Source organism: Tinamus guttatus, unplaced genomic scaffold, assembly GCF_059628265.1.
Source record: "Tinamus guttatus ecotype Peru unplaced genomic scaffold, ASM5962826v1 Tinamus_guttatus_pri_ptg000456l, whole genome shotgun sequence".
Lineage (NCBI taxonomy): Eukaryota > Metazoa > Chordata > Aves > Tinamiformes > Tinamidae > Tinamus > Tinamus guttatus.
This window is the reverse complement of record NW_028288990.1, coordinates 668007-686453: the sequence shown is the minus strand read 5'-3', so window position 1 is coordinate 686453 and position 18447 is coordinate 668007. Positions and strand designations below refer to the sequence as shown.

Below are 18447 nucleotides of genomic sequence, written 5' to 3'. Positions count from 1 at the left end.
TTTCCTGGTATTTTTAATTAAAAAGCAAACAGAAGAATTATCTGTTTGCACAAAGATAATGTCTTGAAGTATGTCAAATATTTTCCCTAAAGCCTTTATCAGGGAGAGCGTGGTCATGGCTAGATGATTTGGCCTATAAAGGTACTGGGATGTGGAGCTGAGTGTTAAAAAAATTAGAGCTACCTTCCACATCATTAACTTTTCAGTGAGGCCAGAGTAATTACAAAAAGTAAAAAGAAAAATATAGCCTTGGTTGTAATCAGCAAACCACACCGATGAGATTTTTTAAACACACTTACACATCAGGCCTGATGTGGATCTCTTTTGCACTCGCTTGTGCATATCCAGAGTATTGCCAGAGAAGTTGTGCAGTGTTACAGTGACACTACTGAGAGAAGAGCATGGTCCAGAGGCCACAGACAAGTATATTTTATAAAGTAACAGGAAGTTTTCAGTAAAAGTCATTTTTTCTGAGGAACTATCTTTAAGCAGCCTCCAATCCTGAGGCTAGCATATAGCTTCTATTTCGGTAGCAACTCACTTTCACCTGCATATTCATTTGTCTGGTGGATTATTAATATTATCAGTTTGGCTGTTATAAGTCTCAACTTTATGCTGTTAAGGAAGTGACCCAATATCCTTAGAATATTTCATGAAGTTTCACAAAGATCACAGGGATCTGGCCCCAAAAATACAGAGAACTGTAGTTAAAATAATAAAGAACTTCTTTTTGTTTTTCTACCCACTGTAATGGTACTTTTTTTCTCTTCTTTTCCTCTTGTTTTTAAATAAAAGAGGAACCCTACGCCTTAAAATCCTTTCCTCTGTCTCTTTATTTTGCAGATCATTTACTCATCTCCCTGTAAAAGTAATCCCTTCACACGCCTTTGAAGGACTTAGAGATGCCTTCATCATGTAAGTTGATGATGTTTTCCATAGACTTATTATTGATTTCTTGTATGTAATTCCATCATAAACCCCCATCATAAGTAATCTAAGTTTGAAATAATTGAAAATATGTTGCTAAAACATACTCATGGTGAAAAAAATAAACTGGGGCAGCGTAAACATAATTTTCTTTATAATATAAAAAGTTATTTGAAAAGATGTTGTTTCTAAGTTACAAAAGGTAACATAATGGAATATTTATCATATCTCAGAGAACTGATATAATTTGATAATTGACCATAGGAATTTTTGAGTGGTAAAGACTACAGGAATCTATCATAAAATGTTATTGCTGCAATGAATAGTACAGTACTCTATCATTATATATTTATGTAATAACCAAATAAGTTCTTACTTATAAAGCTTGGTATCCACAATAAGACACATCTATGAAGAAAAACGAAATCATATATCATGTTTTTAGCCTTACTGATGACAATAAACTTTCAAAATACAAAAAAAATCATTGTACAGCTATAATTTAGGGTTTTTTTCACCTGAAGCTTCCAAACACTTATATTTGTTTGAATTTCATTAGAAATAATTCCAGTTAATTACTTTGGAGTACTCACTGGAAGGTAAACATAGACATAAAGATTTGCATCATTATTCCTGGTGTTTGATATAAAATGATACAATGTCAAGGGAGAGGAAGCAACAAAGAGTCAGATTGGAAAGCTTAGCTGACCTACTTTGCGGTGTACTGTCATTATTCCAACAGAAAGATGGCAGGTTTGAACCTCCTTTTTTAAAAAAACCTTTTTTGTTTTATTAGCCTTGGGTGTTCACTAAAGAACAAAGTCCATGAAAAAAACAGTGCAATCTGGATGTGGGAGATTAACTCCCACAGGATCAATGCCAGTTTCTATTCTAGGTACACTTTTTAGACTTGCCTTCACCAATAAAAAGCACATTTTTGTTATGTTAAAATACTCATTAAATGTTAAGTAATTTCTCTTCAAGAAAAAAAATGAGTAAAAAGAAGACCCTTCTATAGAAGCATTTCCTGAAGGAAAGGACTTGAAAAAAATGCTAAAGCCTGAATAAATTCAACTAGATTAATTTAGCTTTTCATGCTCATTGGTTAAACGCAAGCGGTCAAATTGTAGACTTGGGTGTTCTGCAGATCTATCAAGTAGAAAGCAAAATAAACTATACCTTTGTGTATTCAATTGCAATTAAATGTAGTACAACCCAATGGCAGCATATTCTTACATTCACTTTTATCCTAATGATTAACAAGAACTTACCATTTTCAGATGGGAAACCAACATAAGTCTACAAACTTTTTCTTACCTGTGTGATGCCAAACCTTTCCAAATTATATTCACAACCTCCTCTTCACAGAGAATACATTTTGTTCATTGACATTTTTCCTTCCACGAAGAGAATGTAATTGTTTTCTGCGTCTTTTTAATCTATCTCCAAGTTAAGAGCACAGAAATCAACGTCTTTGGCTGAAGTAAATCTATATAACACTTCATAATTTTACTGAGATTCAGTGTTGCTTTGAAAAATGCATACTTTTTAATTATAAATCTCTAAATCATCTATATGGCAACTCATTACCAATTGTAAATCAACTGAAAAATTATTCTCACTGCCACAAGGCATTTAGACATAGGTAAATGGGAAGGCAGTAGCAGATAGGAGGGACCAATTGGAAGGACAGCAATTCAGCCCCCAGACTTGGAGAAATCTTTGGCTTTAAGTCTTGGACGTTGTCACTAGAGCCTGATCTCTTTCACACTAAGCCAGTGAATCTTCCAAGATCGTGCAGGCAGCAGCCCGTATGCTCAACATGCATTTTTCATTCACAAATATCTACTGCAATACCAAAAATAATAAGCCACCTGTGAATTTATCTATCTTTCTGATTAGTGAAGAATCATGATTTTTTTCTCTGTTAGAAATAGATACATATTTAATATATGATTTCTATATGCATTCTCCTGTACTACCAGAAAAGAAAAACACAAGTCATCCTTGCCTACAAGTCATTGTATCACAGTGCAACCTCTATAGAAATTCTTTTCTTGTAATTATAAATCAAATAAAAATATTGTCAGGACTTTGGCAATACTAACTCTGGTTTTGTACATGTGTTCCAGATGTTCAGAATTTTTTTTTTTTTTTGCCATTGTGTAATCTTAGCTTTAGTCTTTGTGCACCTCTAGTCAATTCTGTCTGGAGAAAACTCTAATTTGAAGATTTGTTCCCTGAACATGCATCAATATATACTATCTACTTTCTGGAGTCAATTTTGTGTAACATCTAGAATCTTAATCTGGCAGGAATTCAGCAAGCATCAAACAAGTAGATTTTTTTTTCTCTGTATACAACATTGTCTGTCCTGTAATATGCATGTGGAATAGGGCTATCAGTACATCAAGATCTGACAGTGCCTAAAAAAAAAGGATTCATACTGATCTTTCTAATGATGAAGAAGAGTCTGCATATATGTAATGAAAATAGCATTTTAAACCCAAAATTATTCGGTGCACTGAATACAAATTTGTGCATTTGTATGTTTGTGCATCTGTGGAGTAGATGACAATCGCTCTGTCTTAATAGCATCTGAAGAATAATAAACATTATCTCCATCCTTGCTCATGCAGAAAGAGTCACTAAATGGGACCAATCATATGAGCAACAGGCTTGCAGGCTTGGACTCACTCTATTTGTCTTAGTTTTGGCCCCAAGTCAACATCTGATCTACAATTTATTGAGAAAAAATGAGATAAGCTGTTATGCAGCTAGTTATTAAAAAGAGTTGGCATTTTTAAAGGTTAATACTTCAGAAAAATCACTCTCAACCCCTATGGAAATAGATTCTCAAGAATTCTGCAGTGAGACATTGACACTGCTGCCAAAAAAAGGGGGGCTGCTTAGCAAACATATATAAAAGAAAAAAATAAAATGGAAAACGGATATCTGGCATTTCTTCCACTAATGTATTGCTTTATGTCTGCCTTTTTTTGTTACAGTGAAATCTCTCAGAGCGACTCCCTAGAAAGAATAGAAGCAAGTGCATTTGACAACCTTCCCACTTTGTCTGAAATGTAAGCATCAGCTAAAAAAAAAGTTTCATGTTGTAATTTAGGATCCCCAAGGACTAAACAGTCTGCAAAGCAGTATTCCTGGACCAAGTCTTCCTATCTTACTTCAGTTGGCTTTGGATTAGACCTATGATGAGAAACATTTCTCTCCAAAGTACCATTAAAAATAGGGAACACTTTATAAAAAGTCAAGCCTTGGAGATCTAAATCATGCAGAAACATCCATCTGTATAAAATGTCATTGACTTCAGTGAGCTCAGTGGCAGTAGCGGAGCTCTGTGTCTGCTTCTACTGCCACTGTCTAGTCTTCTAAGCACAAAAATAATTTGAGATGACAACAGAAGAGAAAAATTGCAAGATGTCACTTCCTTTTTTGAAGTTTTACTTTTCAAAGCCCTACAACATTTAAATACATGTGTTTAGTATGCATAGCTCTTCTTTTGAGTACTAAAATATTACTCAAACGGAACATGTACTGATTTTCAACAGGCATCTGAGAGAGTGAGCACTGACTAGGAGAATGTTCTGAAATATTTTGTGAAATTGGAAACTATAAATCTGATACAGTATATTATTACTGCATTATTACTAGCTTTTTCCACAAAGCATGGTCAGTGATTGGCTTAAAAATGATGGAGCTGAGTGAAGACAAATCTGTCTTTTTTATTATTATTAATAATAAGTGAATTACATTGAAGCTAGTTATTTGCTCACATAAGCAAGAGATGCAGATTTGTCCAGCTCCCGTTGTGTCCAGCTCCCACTAGCATCAATGCTGGGTTTAAGGAATAAAGGATTTGGCCTGATGATATATTCCTGTTCATAGACAGCTTGTTGTCCGCCTATCTTCCAAAACAACAAACTAAACAAGGCCACTAGGGAAACAGGAGACTAACAAGAAGACATGTTTGAATCTTGAATGCTCTACAGGTCTCGAACTGTCCCAAGCTGCACTCAAAGGCAATCTCAAAGGATAACCAGGGTAGGCGGTTCAAGGTACTTCTTGGATTTGAACTCTTGCTGCGATTTCATATGCTAAAACCTATGAATTCTATAAATCACATATACAGATGGAGCTGGACTAGAGCCTTTGTGCCCAGATATGGGCTCATCAGATTATCAAGAAGCATTTTCTGCATCTGTATTGAGAGAGAAACCATCAGAAAATAGTATTTCTTACACTCTTATCTTCATTTCCATTTATCTCCAATTTCTGCAAATCTAAGCAAAAATCTAGTGGAAAGTTAACTGGAATCTGGTGCTATGTCACCACTCAGATAATGTCTGTGGTGCCCTAACAGTTTAACACATCCGAGAACTTGTCTTTCCTGGCTTGGCAGAGCATCACTAAGATAATTAAAAGTCAAGTTGATGCCAAAGGGTATGATGGCAGGGCAGGGACCAGGGCACACACAGGTATGCAACAAGTTTGAGTTTCTCACTCAGCTGCACTCTGTTAGAGGCCTGTTAGACCACCTGTTAGAGGCACATTCATCATGATATGATTTTGTAGAGTTCCTGGCACTAACAACTCCCATAATGGAGTCCAGCAGCAATGAGGTCCTCTGCCAAAGTGAATCAAATCCTAAATTAGGGTTTTACTTACCCTTTTTAGCCTAGAATCACAGAATTTCAGAGTCAACTATGACTTCATGTCAGTGTGTGTGACTCAGAAGAATAAGATACGAAGCAGTTGTCAGTGCAGCTAGCCACTGGACAAGGAACTGAATCCCAGATACCTGCCTAGTTCTAGACTGTATGAAGATTCATTGAGGCTACTAAAGCAAATACCTGACCTGAACTGCACTGTGTAAAGATCCAAAATGGTAGGTCCTAATACAGGATCAACTTGAATGTGGTAGACTATTTATCTTGCTTGTGCTATGCTTGTGTCTTTGAAGCTCCACAATAGAGCAGAACTATTTTGCATTAGGCCTGCCACATACACAGAACATGTTCTGTCTCAGAGAGCCTGCAAACTGTGCCAAAATGCTAACTCTCACCCATGAGTAGATACCCAAAATGACTAATGCCAGTGCAGAAAGCAGTATAAATTCAGGAGCATCTTTTGTTGCTTATTCAACAATTGCAACTTGTTTTTATTATTGATACTGCTGTAAAACATGCTTGCAGTAGAATGTCTGTTAGCAGTGTAGGAGCCTTCTATCATACCCTGCATTTGTCTGTTCTCTGATAAGGCCAATTGTTAGCAAAATTCAGGTTCCTCCCAAATATATAATGGCTAAACTGCAGAACTATTTTTTCATTACAGATTAATCCTGAACACAAAAAATCTGTTGCAGATTGAGGATGGAGCATTCAGAAACCTTTCAAGGCTAAAATACTTGTGAGAAAGATTTCTGTTCTTTTTCTACTTGTATTCATTTTCTCTAAAGGAGGAGACAAATTACAGAAAGGAGTATGAAGAGAAAAGAAGCTTTTCATGCATTGCAGCACACTAAAAGTATATGCCTCATTTACCATAACTTTAATGTGCAGGTAACAAGTTGTGAGATCTTTTAATAGGCCCAAAAATAAATTAATCTAGGGCATACCAGTAACAGACAAAACTATAGTAAAATGGTCTAATTAATTCTGCTATGTGCTTATTTCTAAAATAAAGCTTTCAGAAAGAGGAGCACATAAAATTCTCTTCTTTGTGCTTAATATAGAGACAACACATACAGCTTCTCCAGGACACTGCCTGAGAATGCTACATATATAATTTCTACATGTCTTGCAAAAATAATTGTAGCTGAATTAAAAAAATCATATTTTCACCCACCTTCTAAAGCAAAGTAAACTTTGCTTTAAAGTTCACTTTGTACTTGCAGAGTCAGCTTCTTGGTACATTCCAGGCTTGAAACTCTTTCTCCTGTAAGTGGCAATTATGCTTTTCTCTAGGAGCATTTGTAATACCGGAATAAGAGAATTTCCAGATCTGACGCAGATCTTCTCATTAGAAGGTCATTTTATTTTGTAAGTAGAGACCCAGCCTAACCCAATATAAGTCTTTCCATCTTGTTCCTATGCAGCAGACAAAAATACTTTTCTTCCCACAGGGAGCTCTGTGATAATTTGCATGTGACAACTATACCTCGAAATGCTTTCCAAGGGATCAACAATGAATCACTGACACTGTGAGTAAAACAGTCATAGTTCCAGTTCCATCTGTGAAGGTAATGCTTCTATTTGAGGAAAGTAGCTTCACTTTATAAGCGTCTTGAAATTAATGCCTCTAAAATAGATGTCTGGAATGCAAGTTAAATTTGAAATATTTAGGAGGTAGTTGCTTTTCAGCTGGTAGCTTTTATGGATGCTCTCTGAGCAAGTTTTTTTCCTTGAGGCTAAATTAGGTAAGAAACTATGTAAAAGGAATCCAAGTCCTCACTTTCAACAAAGTGTTGTTTTTAAAACTACTGTCATCCGGACATAAACTCCAAGAGCTACACTGGGGATGTGGTCTCCTGAATATTCAGGAATAGACCAGAGTAAAACCATCGATCCACACTTTAACTGGAAGGCCAAGCCAGCTTCTTGGCTGCTAAAACAAGGAAAGCTGCTGAGCTTCGGGTGTGCAGGGTCCCAGCAGGACTTGCAGAAACAATTGCTAGCTACTCTGGCACTGCAGTTAAAAAAGAAATGCTGCACTTGTGCTTTGTTTCTCCAGTCATCACTGGGAAATGGAATTCTAATGCTAGATGCCTTTTGGGAGGTTCTGCAGCAATTCACCCCAAAAGAAAATGTATACGTAAGAATTTGGTGCATTTTACATCTGCTTCCTTTTCTCCATAGGAAAAAAAATGATGTGTACTTCTAACAGTAATTTTACAGGGAACGAGCAGCAACTGAAGCCCTCAAAAGGCAGAAATCACACTTGATCATATAAGAAAAACTGCCCTCGTTCTCCACTGTTAGTAATGACAGTTCTTGACAACAATAAAATACTTTGCATGCATTTGGAATAGCAGCAAGTTTCTTACAAAGAGATTTTTGTGAGCAGTGTGCTTGCATTAGCAAAGAGCAGGAAGGGAGAGAACAAATTCAAACAAAATAACTGATGCTTGTTATTCCCATGATTTCCCCTTGCTCAACTTACTTTGATTCCTATTGGTCTCCATGCTGACACTTTCCTTTCAACAAATAGTGGATTCATTGCAACAGCCATCTGTGAGACAGGTGGGCTTAATGGTAAGATGCCACAGCCAAGGTGGGGTGTCACCTGCTGAGAGAGCAAAAACTTTATATGGATTTTGGAGTACATGGGCCTCACAAAAATTACTACCAAGAAATGCTCAAAAGATGCAGACTGCAGCACCCCTCCACGGGATGTGCCTCTGATTCAGGCCATCTGAGCAACGGCTTAACAACAGAGGGCAGCATCCAGCCACCTGTGGAGTGTTGTAGCAACCAACACCACTCAGGAAGCAAATACTGTAGAGTCAAACTTTGCAGACCAGACCGATTTTTAAAATGCAGCCTGCTTCCAAACTGGGAGTTTTTACTTTTTCCATTTCTTTCATTTTCCAAAACCGCAGCACAAAATTCAATAAATATTTCTGCAGACTAGCCCTGCACATGAGCAAGTACTGCAGTTGACTAGATTAGGCCCTTCATTCAGCAGGCTGATGTGCTGGCATTATAGTAATTTGTACACAAGTTTTTGTGTATCAACCAATACCTTTCCAAACTGTTAGAGGAAGTGGACATAAATGTGACTTAAGGCCACTCCTATACAATGTTATCCTCTGTGCCTCTTTTCTACTAGGAAGTTCTCAAAATAACTTCATTAAAATTATGATTTTGTTAAAAGTGAAAAAAAAAGAGAGACTGAGAAAGATGCTTAAAATTTTGCTGCAACCTCAAAGCATATAAAATGGAAATGTCTAAGTCCCAGTTGGGAAATAACCAATAGAATCATTTTTCTCCTACCGTTTTGTGATACAGAACTCAAAACAAGAATAAGAGAACTACCTAATCAGCAGGTCCTTGGTTGTAGAGCTGTGCTTTAACTCCAGCCTGTGTAATTAGCTGTCATTAGCTGAAGTAATTCTGCTTGTTGCAGCATGGTCTAGTGATGTACAAGTAATCCATGAAGGTGTAAATTCAGCCTACAGTAACATTTTGCACTACTAATAGCTAATTTAGTCTTTCCAACAGTTAGTTTTTCATGTGGATGTGGAAAGAGAGTGCATGGAGAATTGATACTGCATATTCGTGGTGAATTTTAAGGAAATTATTAATATTCTGCAAGCATATTTGAATGCTGTCACATTGATTTAGTATTAAAATAGAATTGCACTGGAACTGTAATGAACTTACTGTAAATTCATTCACAGGAAGGTGTGAGGTGTGATCTTTAGTAAAAATTCATATTTAAAATAGTGCAGGATTTATATTTTTAAATATATATGAAATATGTATTTCAGTGTGACTGAGACGACAGCTAGCCTTACAATACGTTAACCCCAAGCTGCTGAGGAGATCACAGTGGATATCAACACATAGTCGAAGACACCTGGGAACTGGAACTTGGTGAACTATCTGCATTGTCAGTCCACTGCCACTTCCAGTTTCAGCCCTCACAAAAGCAAGTGAAAAAGTGACAATAAAACATTTGTAGAGATAAAGGGTGTATTTGTAAACTGCACCAAATTTTATACTGAGGCAGAATAATAAAGAAAGCAAATATATGCAAATTATTTTGGAAATATTAACTTGGCTACCAGTTGCACAAATTGATTTTTCTCAGTGAAATCAGACCCACAGGTTATATCTCCTAGGGAAGGAAAAGAGTTGGAATGTAGGTGCCAGAGTAGGTGCCCGGCCTTGAGGTTCCCACCATGGGGAGCAAAGAAACCTGGCCTCCCTGTGCAAACAGGGGACAGCTGAGTTCCTGGGCACAGTTCAAGCGTAGCCGCGTGCTGAGCAGAGCACTGCTCTAAGGGCTAACAGCTTGCTAGACACCGGTCTAGCAGTGAGTCACCCTGTCTCTGCCAGGCCACCAAGATCCCCCTATCCACAGGGAATTTGCAATCCATCAGCACCCACTGGCCTCCTGCACAGCCTTCCATCTTACAGTTCTCTGGCTTTCGCAGTCTTGCATTTCTGTCCGCAATTTGGCAGTGCTGCCATAGGGCGGATGGAAAGAAAAGTCACAGCTTACCCCCAGTCTACTGACTCGGGCAGCTTTCTGAGCAGGAGGGTAGATTCGTATGCCGAAACCACAGAATCCAGGTCTTGTTTCAGAGAGAAGTGTCCTGCATCCATTTTTTTCATGCAAGGCTCTTACCTGGCACAATATCTTGTTTTGGGATCTCAGTACCAGGTAAGCACAGGCACTGACCTGCTCAGAGTAGGGAGCAGAAGTTCTCCTAAGCATCTAAATGACCAGGTGCTTAGTGAATTTAAGCTGCAATTTTATCATAATTTTAAAAGCTTGTGGGTCTTACCTACAACATGCCATTGTTACCTCTGTCCTTTATAAGCCAGACTCTCAATTATTAAAACAAATACAGTTTTAAGAATTGAAACATGTGCAATAATGTAATCTTTTATTTTCCCAAATCTGTTTTCCTTATGCATTTTTTTTATTCTCAGCAAATTATATAAAAATGGATTTGAAGATATCCACAGTCATGCCTTCAATGGGACAAATCTCCATCAGTTGTGAGTATGTTCTCCCTTCTCAGTATTTTTCTTTAAGAGTAAACCATAATTCCATACTGTCAAAGGCTCACCATTCAGATCAACCTGCATTTCCTGATACCCACTGGAAAGCTATATATTTTGGTGCCACTAAGTTGTTGATTCTGCAGTTTTGTTTTTTTTTTTTTTTTCTTGAAACATCATCTTTTGGAGTAATGCAGTTATGAGAAAATTTCTTATTAATTACTAAAGTATAATCAATTCCTAAACTTTGCAGCAGATGTGCAAAACTTGAAAATGTAGTTCAAATCCAGGAAAGCGTAGAAGAGTTAACAGTGTTTGATTTCACAGAATTCTGAAGGATAATAAAAACCTCAGGAGAATACACAACGATGCCTTGAGGGGGGCCACAGGGCCAGATGTTCTGTAAGTATCATACCACTTCATTATCTGATTTTATAGGTGTCTTCCCTGTGCTAAGTAGACTACATTATTGCAGTGAAAAGGGAGGATTTTTTTTGTTTTTGTTTGTTTGCTTTTTGGTTTTGCTTTTTTGAATGGATACTGGATCTCCTACCTTCTACAGACAGTGAGACATAATAGTGCAATGCCATCAAGTGTTGTGTGTTTTAATTAGTATGCTTTAACTAATAACTGTTTAATTAAAGCACTTAAAGCAGCCCTTCAAAGCAAAGAGCCAGGTGGGCGTTCTTCCTGTGAAGATGGCTAGAGAGTCACATTCATCTTCCTTATTTGTCTTTCCCTGGCCTAAGTAACCTTCCCTCGATCCACGCACAGTGACTTTGACTTTCAAGAGAGGTTAGGACACAACCCTCAGAACGGGATGTTTCAATTTCCCCAGGACAACATCAGCTTCTTGCCTAGCTGGGTTCAGATGTAATAGAGAAGCCCTTAAATTCTTGAATGAAACTTTCACATTATCTAAACATCAAGCTCCAAGAACATCCCTTGGAATAAGCTCTTGGGATAGATAAGCAGAAAGAGGCCAACTTAGACATAAACTCACCTTAGACATAAGAGCCAGGAATTCACCTATATCGAGCAGAGACCAAGTCAGGCATGCCATGAACTTTAATGTCTTCAGTGCTGGGCATCAGCTGAATACAGACAGGTAAAGAAAGGATATATGTCTGTGCTGGAGATGAAGTGTTGAAGCTGCTTTGTGGATTTAGCCCTTTTCCTAGCCCTTTGAAGAACTGAGTCACTGTTATCCAACTTCATGCTTTGTTGGTGTTTTTATAGGTATCAAAAGAAAGTGTTCTTTTTACTTTGCAGGGATATTTCTTCAACAGCTCTGGAATCCCTGCCTAGTTATGGACTGGAGGCTATTCAAGTCTTGAACGCAACATCATCTTACTCTTTAAAGAGACTGCCACCACTGGATAAATTCAGTAACCTTCTGGAAGCTGTTTTAACTTATCCCAGCCACTGCTGTGCTTTTAGAAATATAAGGACAGAAAAGTAAGTCCAAATAGCACAGTATTGTATCATAGTACTTCAGAAATCCAAAATGGCAATTCTACTTTATTCAGCTCACAGACCTTTGATTATCCTTATTCCAGTTACAAGACAGCTGTGGACTATAACAAGGCATCACACAAAACAACAGATGTCTTCTAAAGCCAGCAATCTAATTTCCCGTTATTTCAGAACAGATATTGATGTCATCCTATGCCCAGTATCTGCCAGCAGGAGCATTATTCTAAGTTTGCTTAAGGTTTATATTTTTCTTCATATCTCAATTGAAAAAAAAAAAAAGAGTTCTAGCACATGGAAAATGTATTTCCATCAGTGTCAACAGGATGTTGTCCTAAATAAAGAACCTCCTGTAGCCTTTAGCTATGCAGCTTATTTAATGCAGATGATACGATGACCGTGTAGAAAAGGCAGGCTTTCAAAAAGCCTTACCAAAATAAGTACCTGACACAAGCCTGAAGAATCTCAGTTCCAATACCTTCAAATATTATTAGATAGTGCTATTTTTCCTGTTTCAGAGTTAGAAACTATGCACAGGGAGAACTTTGTGTTTGCTGATTTGGGGTAGTCAATCATGTACAACTGGGGGTAATTTTCTAGCATTTCTGTTTCAGTAAATCAACTCTCATTTGGCTTTAGGCAGCCAAAGCCATTCCAAAAGAGTTTAGCTGAGGCTATGAACATCCCACACTTCTAGTCCTTGTGTCTCTAATGAAGACAACAGAAAAGACGTATCAGACAGCCATTTGTGGGAAACCAAATTAATGTGTGACTTGCCTACCATCATATAAGGATTGTGTTGTAAGGGCAGGAGTCCCCCTCTACTCAGCCCTGGTGAGGCCACATCTGGAGTATTATGTCCAGGTCTGGGCTCCACAGTACCAAAGGGATGTGGAGCTTCTAGAGAGAGTCCAGCGCAGGGCTAGAAGGATGATCAGGGGCCTGGAACATCTGCCCTATGAGGAACGGCTGAGGGAGCTGGGCCTTTTCCGCCTGATGAGGCTGAGAGGGGACCCGATCAGTGTGTATAAATACCTCAAGGGAGGGAGTGAGGAGGATGAGGCCGGCCTCTTTTCAGTGGTAGCCACCAATAGGACAAGAGGAAACAGCCACAAACTGAAGCACCAAAAGTTCCACAAGAACTTAAGGAAAAATTTCTTAACAGTGAGGGTGACAGAGCCCTGGAACAGGCTGCCCAGAGTCTCCTTCTCTGGAGATCTTCAAAACCCACTTTGCTGAGACTCTATGCCACAGGCTCTAGGTGACCCTGTGTGTGCAAGAGGGTTGGACTAGATGATCTCTAGAGGTCCCTTCCAACCTATGGACTCTATGATTCTATGATTCTTTTAAAAACTACACAAAAGAGCTAAGGGTTTTTCCAGGATCTTTCTACTGCCACAGAAAAGAGGTCAGACAAAGCTACTTCCTGGAAGAGTACCTGCCCCATAATTTCAAAGCCTCAAAATCAGAGATTTTGGCAAATACATGGTCTTATTTCACAATTTCACAAATTACTTTATTTCCTACATTTGAAGTCTTCCATCAAATCCCAAACAATTTTTGTTTTCTAAGAATATCAGACCAGCTTTCCAGCACTTACGAAAACATGGGCTTCTCTGGAAGCCAGCTTAGCTGCTACCATCTATAATGGCTGACAGTCTGTCCCATTTCAATACAGTATTCTACTACAATATTACAGGATATAATTGAGAATTTGGTTGAAAATACACTGACAATCAACTTTCTTTTCGTCCTCATTACAGGCCAAATTCCTTGCTTTCCATTTTTGACAACTTCTCCAAAGCGTGTGAAAGCACCATGAGGAAAACAACTAATGAAATATTGTAAGTACCTCTCTATATCCAGAAGCCGGAAATAGCATGTTTGCTATTTTTGCAGTTTTGCATATGCATTTTTGTAGAACAGAATGTCTTCTATTACAACTCAAGTCACAAGAGTTACAAAGTGATAATTTTACTCTTATTTAATCAAGATTTGTGATCTTAATGTTTCAGAAACCTCCAAAAAATCTCTTGAATTGTAGTCATTCCCAGGTGAATTATCAAAAGTCTTTCAAAACAGTGATTAAATATATGAGAAAGCTAAGAGCCTACATGGACACTTTCTATGCCTGTAGGTAACTGCAGTTGTGTGTCTCAAAGAAGAGATGACAATGTTAATTTTTGCCAACAGAAAATATAATGTGTCATGTTTTCCATGATACAAAAGGAGTTCCTGAGTTAAAAGAACTTTGATGACTTGATACATTTGTTTTACCTGCTCGAAATGTGTCTTTCCATATTATCATACTTCCATTTGACAGTGTCAAGCAAGAACTGCTAATATCAAAACTAATGTTAATCATGGTGGCCATGCTGGATGACCAAAGCTCAACAGAAGTATTTTGTGAAAAAGTTTAGAGATACGCAGTTGTACCTCCCTCTGTAGCTAAACTGGAAATCCTGAGATTTTTCCTCAGCTCTAACATGAGGTCAGAGCACCACTAAGTCACCACTTCGAAATGTCATAGTCACAAAATCCCTACATAAATATCACTGAAATTCAACTAATCTGTTAGAATCATGATTTTCTTGGGGCCTGTTATATTGGCTATTTGGTGGTGTTAGGCCTTTCAAAAAGCAAGAGCTGATTTGGTTCTCTCATGACCTTTTCTCCTTTGCTCTCTGCCTGCAACTCTTGGTTAGTCTTATTGGCTCTACTCCCAGTTGCAAAAGTGAAGCACTTGAGGGTTATAATCAGCAGTCAGACTAAGAATATACAGCTTCTGTCAAAGAGAGCTTCTGAGGAGAAGGGTGAGACAAAAACAGAGGTGTCCATAGCATTAGGTAACATCGTAAAGGCAAGTGAAGCAACATCCCAGTGAGTGGTTCACGGAAATTGCCAGTGCCTAAATTATCCTACTGGGGCAGATGAGCATCTTTTGAACATCTGAATAGTCTGAATCTACTGGTTCCTGAAGCTGTTTGCTTTGCTAAGACCCAATTCCAGCAATTCTCTGAGCAGAGGCCATGAACAGAACTGCAGTCTTTGCAATGGAAGAAGAGTCATAATTCTGAAGCTGAACGGCTGCAAGTAGAAGAGTTTGGGAACCACAGTAAAAATTGGCTTGAAGTCCAGAGCTATTACAGAAAAAAGAGCTTGCCCAGGTCTGCACGTTTACACAGCCTCTCAAGGGTGGGGGGGGAAAAAAAAAAAAAAAAAAAAAAAAAGCCTATAAATAAAGAGGCAAACATATTCCCTGTTCTTCCAATTTAAGCCAAGCAAGCTTGGGGCATTTATTCATGCAAATAGATAACAGTTAGGATAGGAACTGATCATGAAGTTCCGTAGGAATATCTGAGAAGCAGCCCAACTTCATTTGTCACTTAAGACATTGATCCAGGAAAATAATTTAATGCACCTATTCAGTTGAGGTGGAACTTTAAGCAGTATTTAAATTGACCCACAGCTACCAATTCTGTGGATGTTCTCCTATTGAACACTAATGATTTTCATGATTGTTTAGTTGTGAAATCAGTAGTTATTCTGGCAAGGAATCAGACGGATAAGTGCTTGCTTTTAAAAGGTTTTTTTCTTTCTTTTGTAGGCTTATCCCCACATAATTAATGACCTGCAGATTAGAAAGCGCTATTTTCAACATCTAAAAACATGTGTAATTAGTCGTCATTTCTCTTTCACTGCTTTTGCCTTTGCTAGACCAACACCTGTCGTTATTTGTTAACAATCATCCCACCACAGTGAAAGCGCCCTTCTAGCTGCGTTCTGTAGATGTAGTCAAAGAATTAGAGGGTAAGGGGCGTGGAGACCTGGAAGATAAACTCTGTAAGATACTGCTACTGCACCTTCTGTGTTGCCCTGTGCTCTGTCCCTTAAGGATTAAATATGTCATGATGTAATCTCAGTGAGCTGCTGTGCCCCAAATGTCTTTGAACCTGAGGATCTCTGAAGTAGGTTTTCCTCCTTTGCCCTCTCTCTAGTGTAGGGGGGCACCAGTCTCCGATACTGCATTTGATTTGGTCCTTCTGGGCAGCCCCGACCTGCCCAGCAGCTGGCAGAGAGCAACACGTGGAGAGTGTGGCAAGACCTCTTCCCACTTCTTCCATCTAAGCTGTATTCACCCTATCAGTGCTTGTGTCCAGTCTAACCTTCATATATTCCTACCCATCAACATATTCTATCAAGTTAACCATGCACTTCTACTCGCCTTATAATACTGCAACATCCACTTTCTTAACATTTCTCACTTAGAAAGCAATCAAGATTATCATCCAAGCAATCATCCTTAACAGGCTTCATTATGTGCAAACACTGGAGAAACATCTAGAAAGTATCTGTTTTAAAACAACTTTCATCTGTTGTATTTTATAAAAGACTCCGAGCAACATATAACAAATAGTTACAAGTAGTTCACTTCTCTTTGTGCGGGGTTGGTTTTTTTTAACAGTTACAGAGATGATTCTTACAACACATCGCTGTGGTCAGTGGAAAAGAACACGGCCCCTTTCGCAACGGATGAGGAAGCCTCTCCTTACAGCTATTCAGCTCTTTTCAACGAGGACGAAATGGCTGGCTTAGAATTTGAGTATGACTTTTGTCAACCTAAGATACTCACCTGCACTCCAGAGCCAGATGCATTTAATCCCTGCGAAGACATCCTGGGCTACAGTTTTCTCAGAATCCTAATTTGGTTTATAAACATCCTGGCCATTGCTGGCAATTTCACAGTACTCTTCGTCCTGATCACTAGTCATTACAAGCTCACCGTGCCTCGCTTCCTCATGTGCAACCTCTCCTTCGCAGATTTCTGCATGGGCCTTTACCTGCTGCTCATTGCGGCCGTGGACGCGCAGACAAGCGGCCAGTACTACAACTACGCCATCGACTGGCAGACAGGCGGTGGCTGCAACACAGCTGGCTTCTTCACGGTGTTTGCGAGTGAGCTGTCCGTGTACACCCTCACGGTGATCACCCTGGAGAGGTGGTACACCATCACCTACGCCATGCAGCTGGACAGGAAGCTGCGGCTGCGGCACGCCGTGCCATCATTGCTCGGGGGCTGCTCTTCTCCATCTTCATTGCAGTGATGCCCCTGCTGGGGGTCAGCAGTTACATGAAGGTCAGTATTTGTTTGCCCATGGACATCGAAACGGCTCTTTCTCAAGCCTACATATTGACTATATTAGTGTTAAATGTTGTAGCCTTCATTGTCATCTGTGCATGTTACATCAAGATTTATATAGCCGTTTCAAAATCCAGAGCTGGTAGCTGCCAATAAGATACCAAGGTCGCCAAGAGAATGGCCATCCTGATCTTCACAGATTTCACCTGCATGGCCCCCATTTCCTTTTTTGCCATATCTGCTGCCTTTAAAGTACCTCTCATCACAGTGACAAACTCCAAGATTTTGCTGGTTTTATTCTACCCAGTCAACTCCTGTGCAAACCCATTCCTGTACGCAATTTTCACCAAGGCTTTTCGAAGGGATTTTTTTCTGCTGCTGAGCAAGCTTGGCTGCTGCAAGAGCCGTGCAGAGCTTTACAGGAATGAACTATTTCTCCGCTTACACCTCCAACTGCAAAAACGGCAGCTCTGCTGCAGGGCCCGGCAAAGCCCCGCGAGCACTGCTGCTCCTGTCAGCCTTCAAGAAGCCCTTCCGGCAGTGCGGGACAAGGAAACTTGCAAAGAAAATTAACCTGGAGTGCCCCGAGGTCTTGCACTGTACAACATTGGCTGTCATTATTCCAGTGACTGTTAGAGTACCTTGAACAGTTTGCAGTAAATAAATGTGACAATAATTCTTACACAACATTCCTGTCCTGAGGTTCAAAGCAACATCTTTCCCTTTTCTTTTGTTGTAACACTAAATATGGAAGGTGCTTGTTAGGCAAAATGCTTCTTTCAAGGAAAGCTGGGGCAATTAAAATGTGGAGCTTTGCAGCTCCCCAAACTGACTGGATTCCAATGTGCTCTTGAAGTTACCGGGTGATTCTTCTGCTCAAAGCAGTGATTGCAGCCTGGCTCCTTTCTCTCCAGATGTGCTTCCCTTGGATATTTAAAGCCTGTCTGCCCCCTCTCATGACTTCCTCTCCCCTCCATCAGTTGTGCTGGCATTGCTGGGCAAAGCAGATGGCACTGCTGCTAAGGGGCATTAGACTCAATGCCTCCCTGCACTTCATCAACAGAAACTCCCAATTACAACACCCAGCTAGAGAGTAACATTCAGGCAGTGAGTTGCAAAGAGTTACCCAAAGTAACATGAGACCTGCTGAACCTT

At 39.2% G+C, this 18447-nt stretch overlaps 1 protein-coding gene across 1 annotated transcript; it reads left to right on the top strand.

Annotated features, from left to right (window-relative positions):
* Nucleotides 1–781: 781 nt before the first annotated feature.
* LHCGR (luteinizing hormone/choriogonadotropin receptor) lies at nt 782–17979 on the top strand (the record flags this gene model as incomplete). Its single annotated transcript, XM_010211676.2, is given in 12 exon segments — nt 782–915; nt 3936–4010; nt 6280–6354; nt 6912–6986; nt 7070–7147; nt 10608–10676; nt 11007–11081; nt 11952–12137; nt 13916–13996; nt 16618–17228; nt 17231–17721; nt 17723–17979. Coding segments are annotated over 12 exon segments (2166 nt in total), but the record flags the coding sequence as incomplete, so codon positions are not given.
* Between the last annotated feature and the right edge of the window lie 468 nt (nt 17980–18447).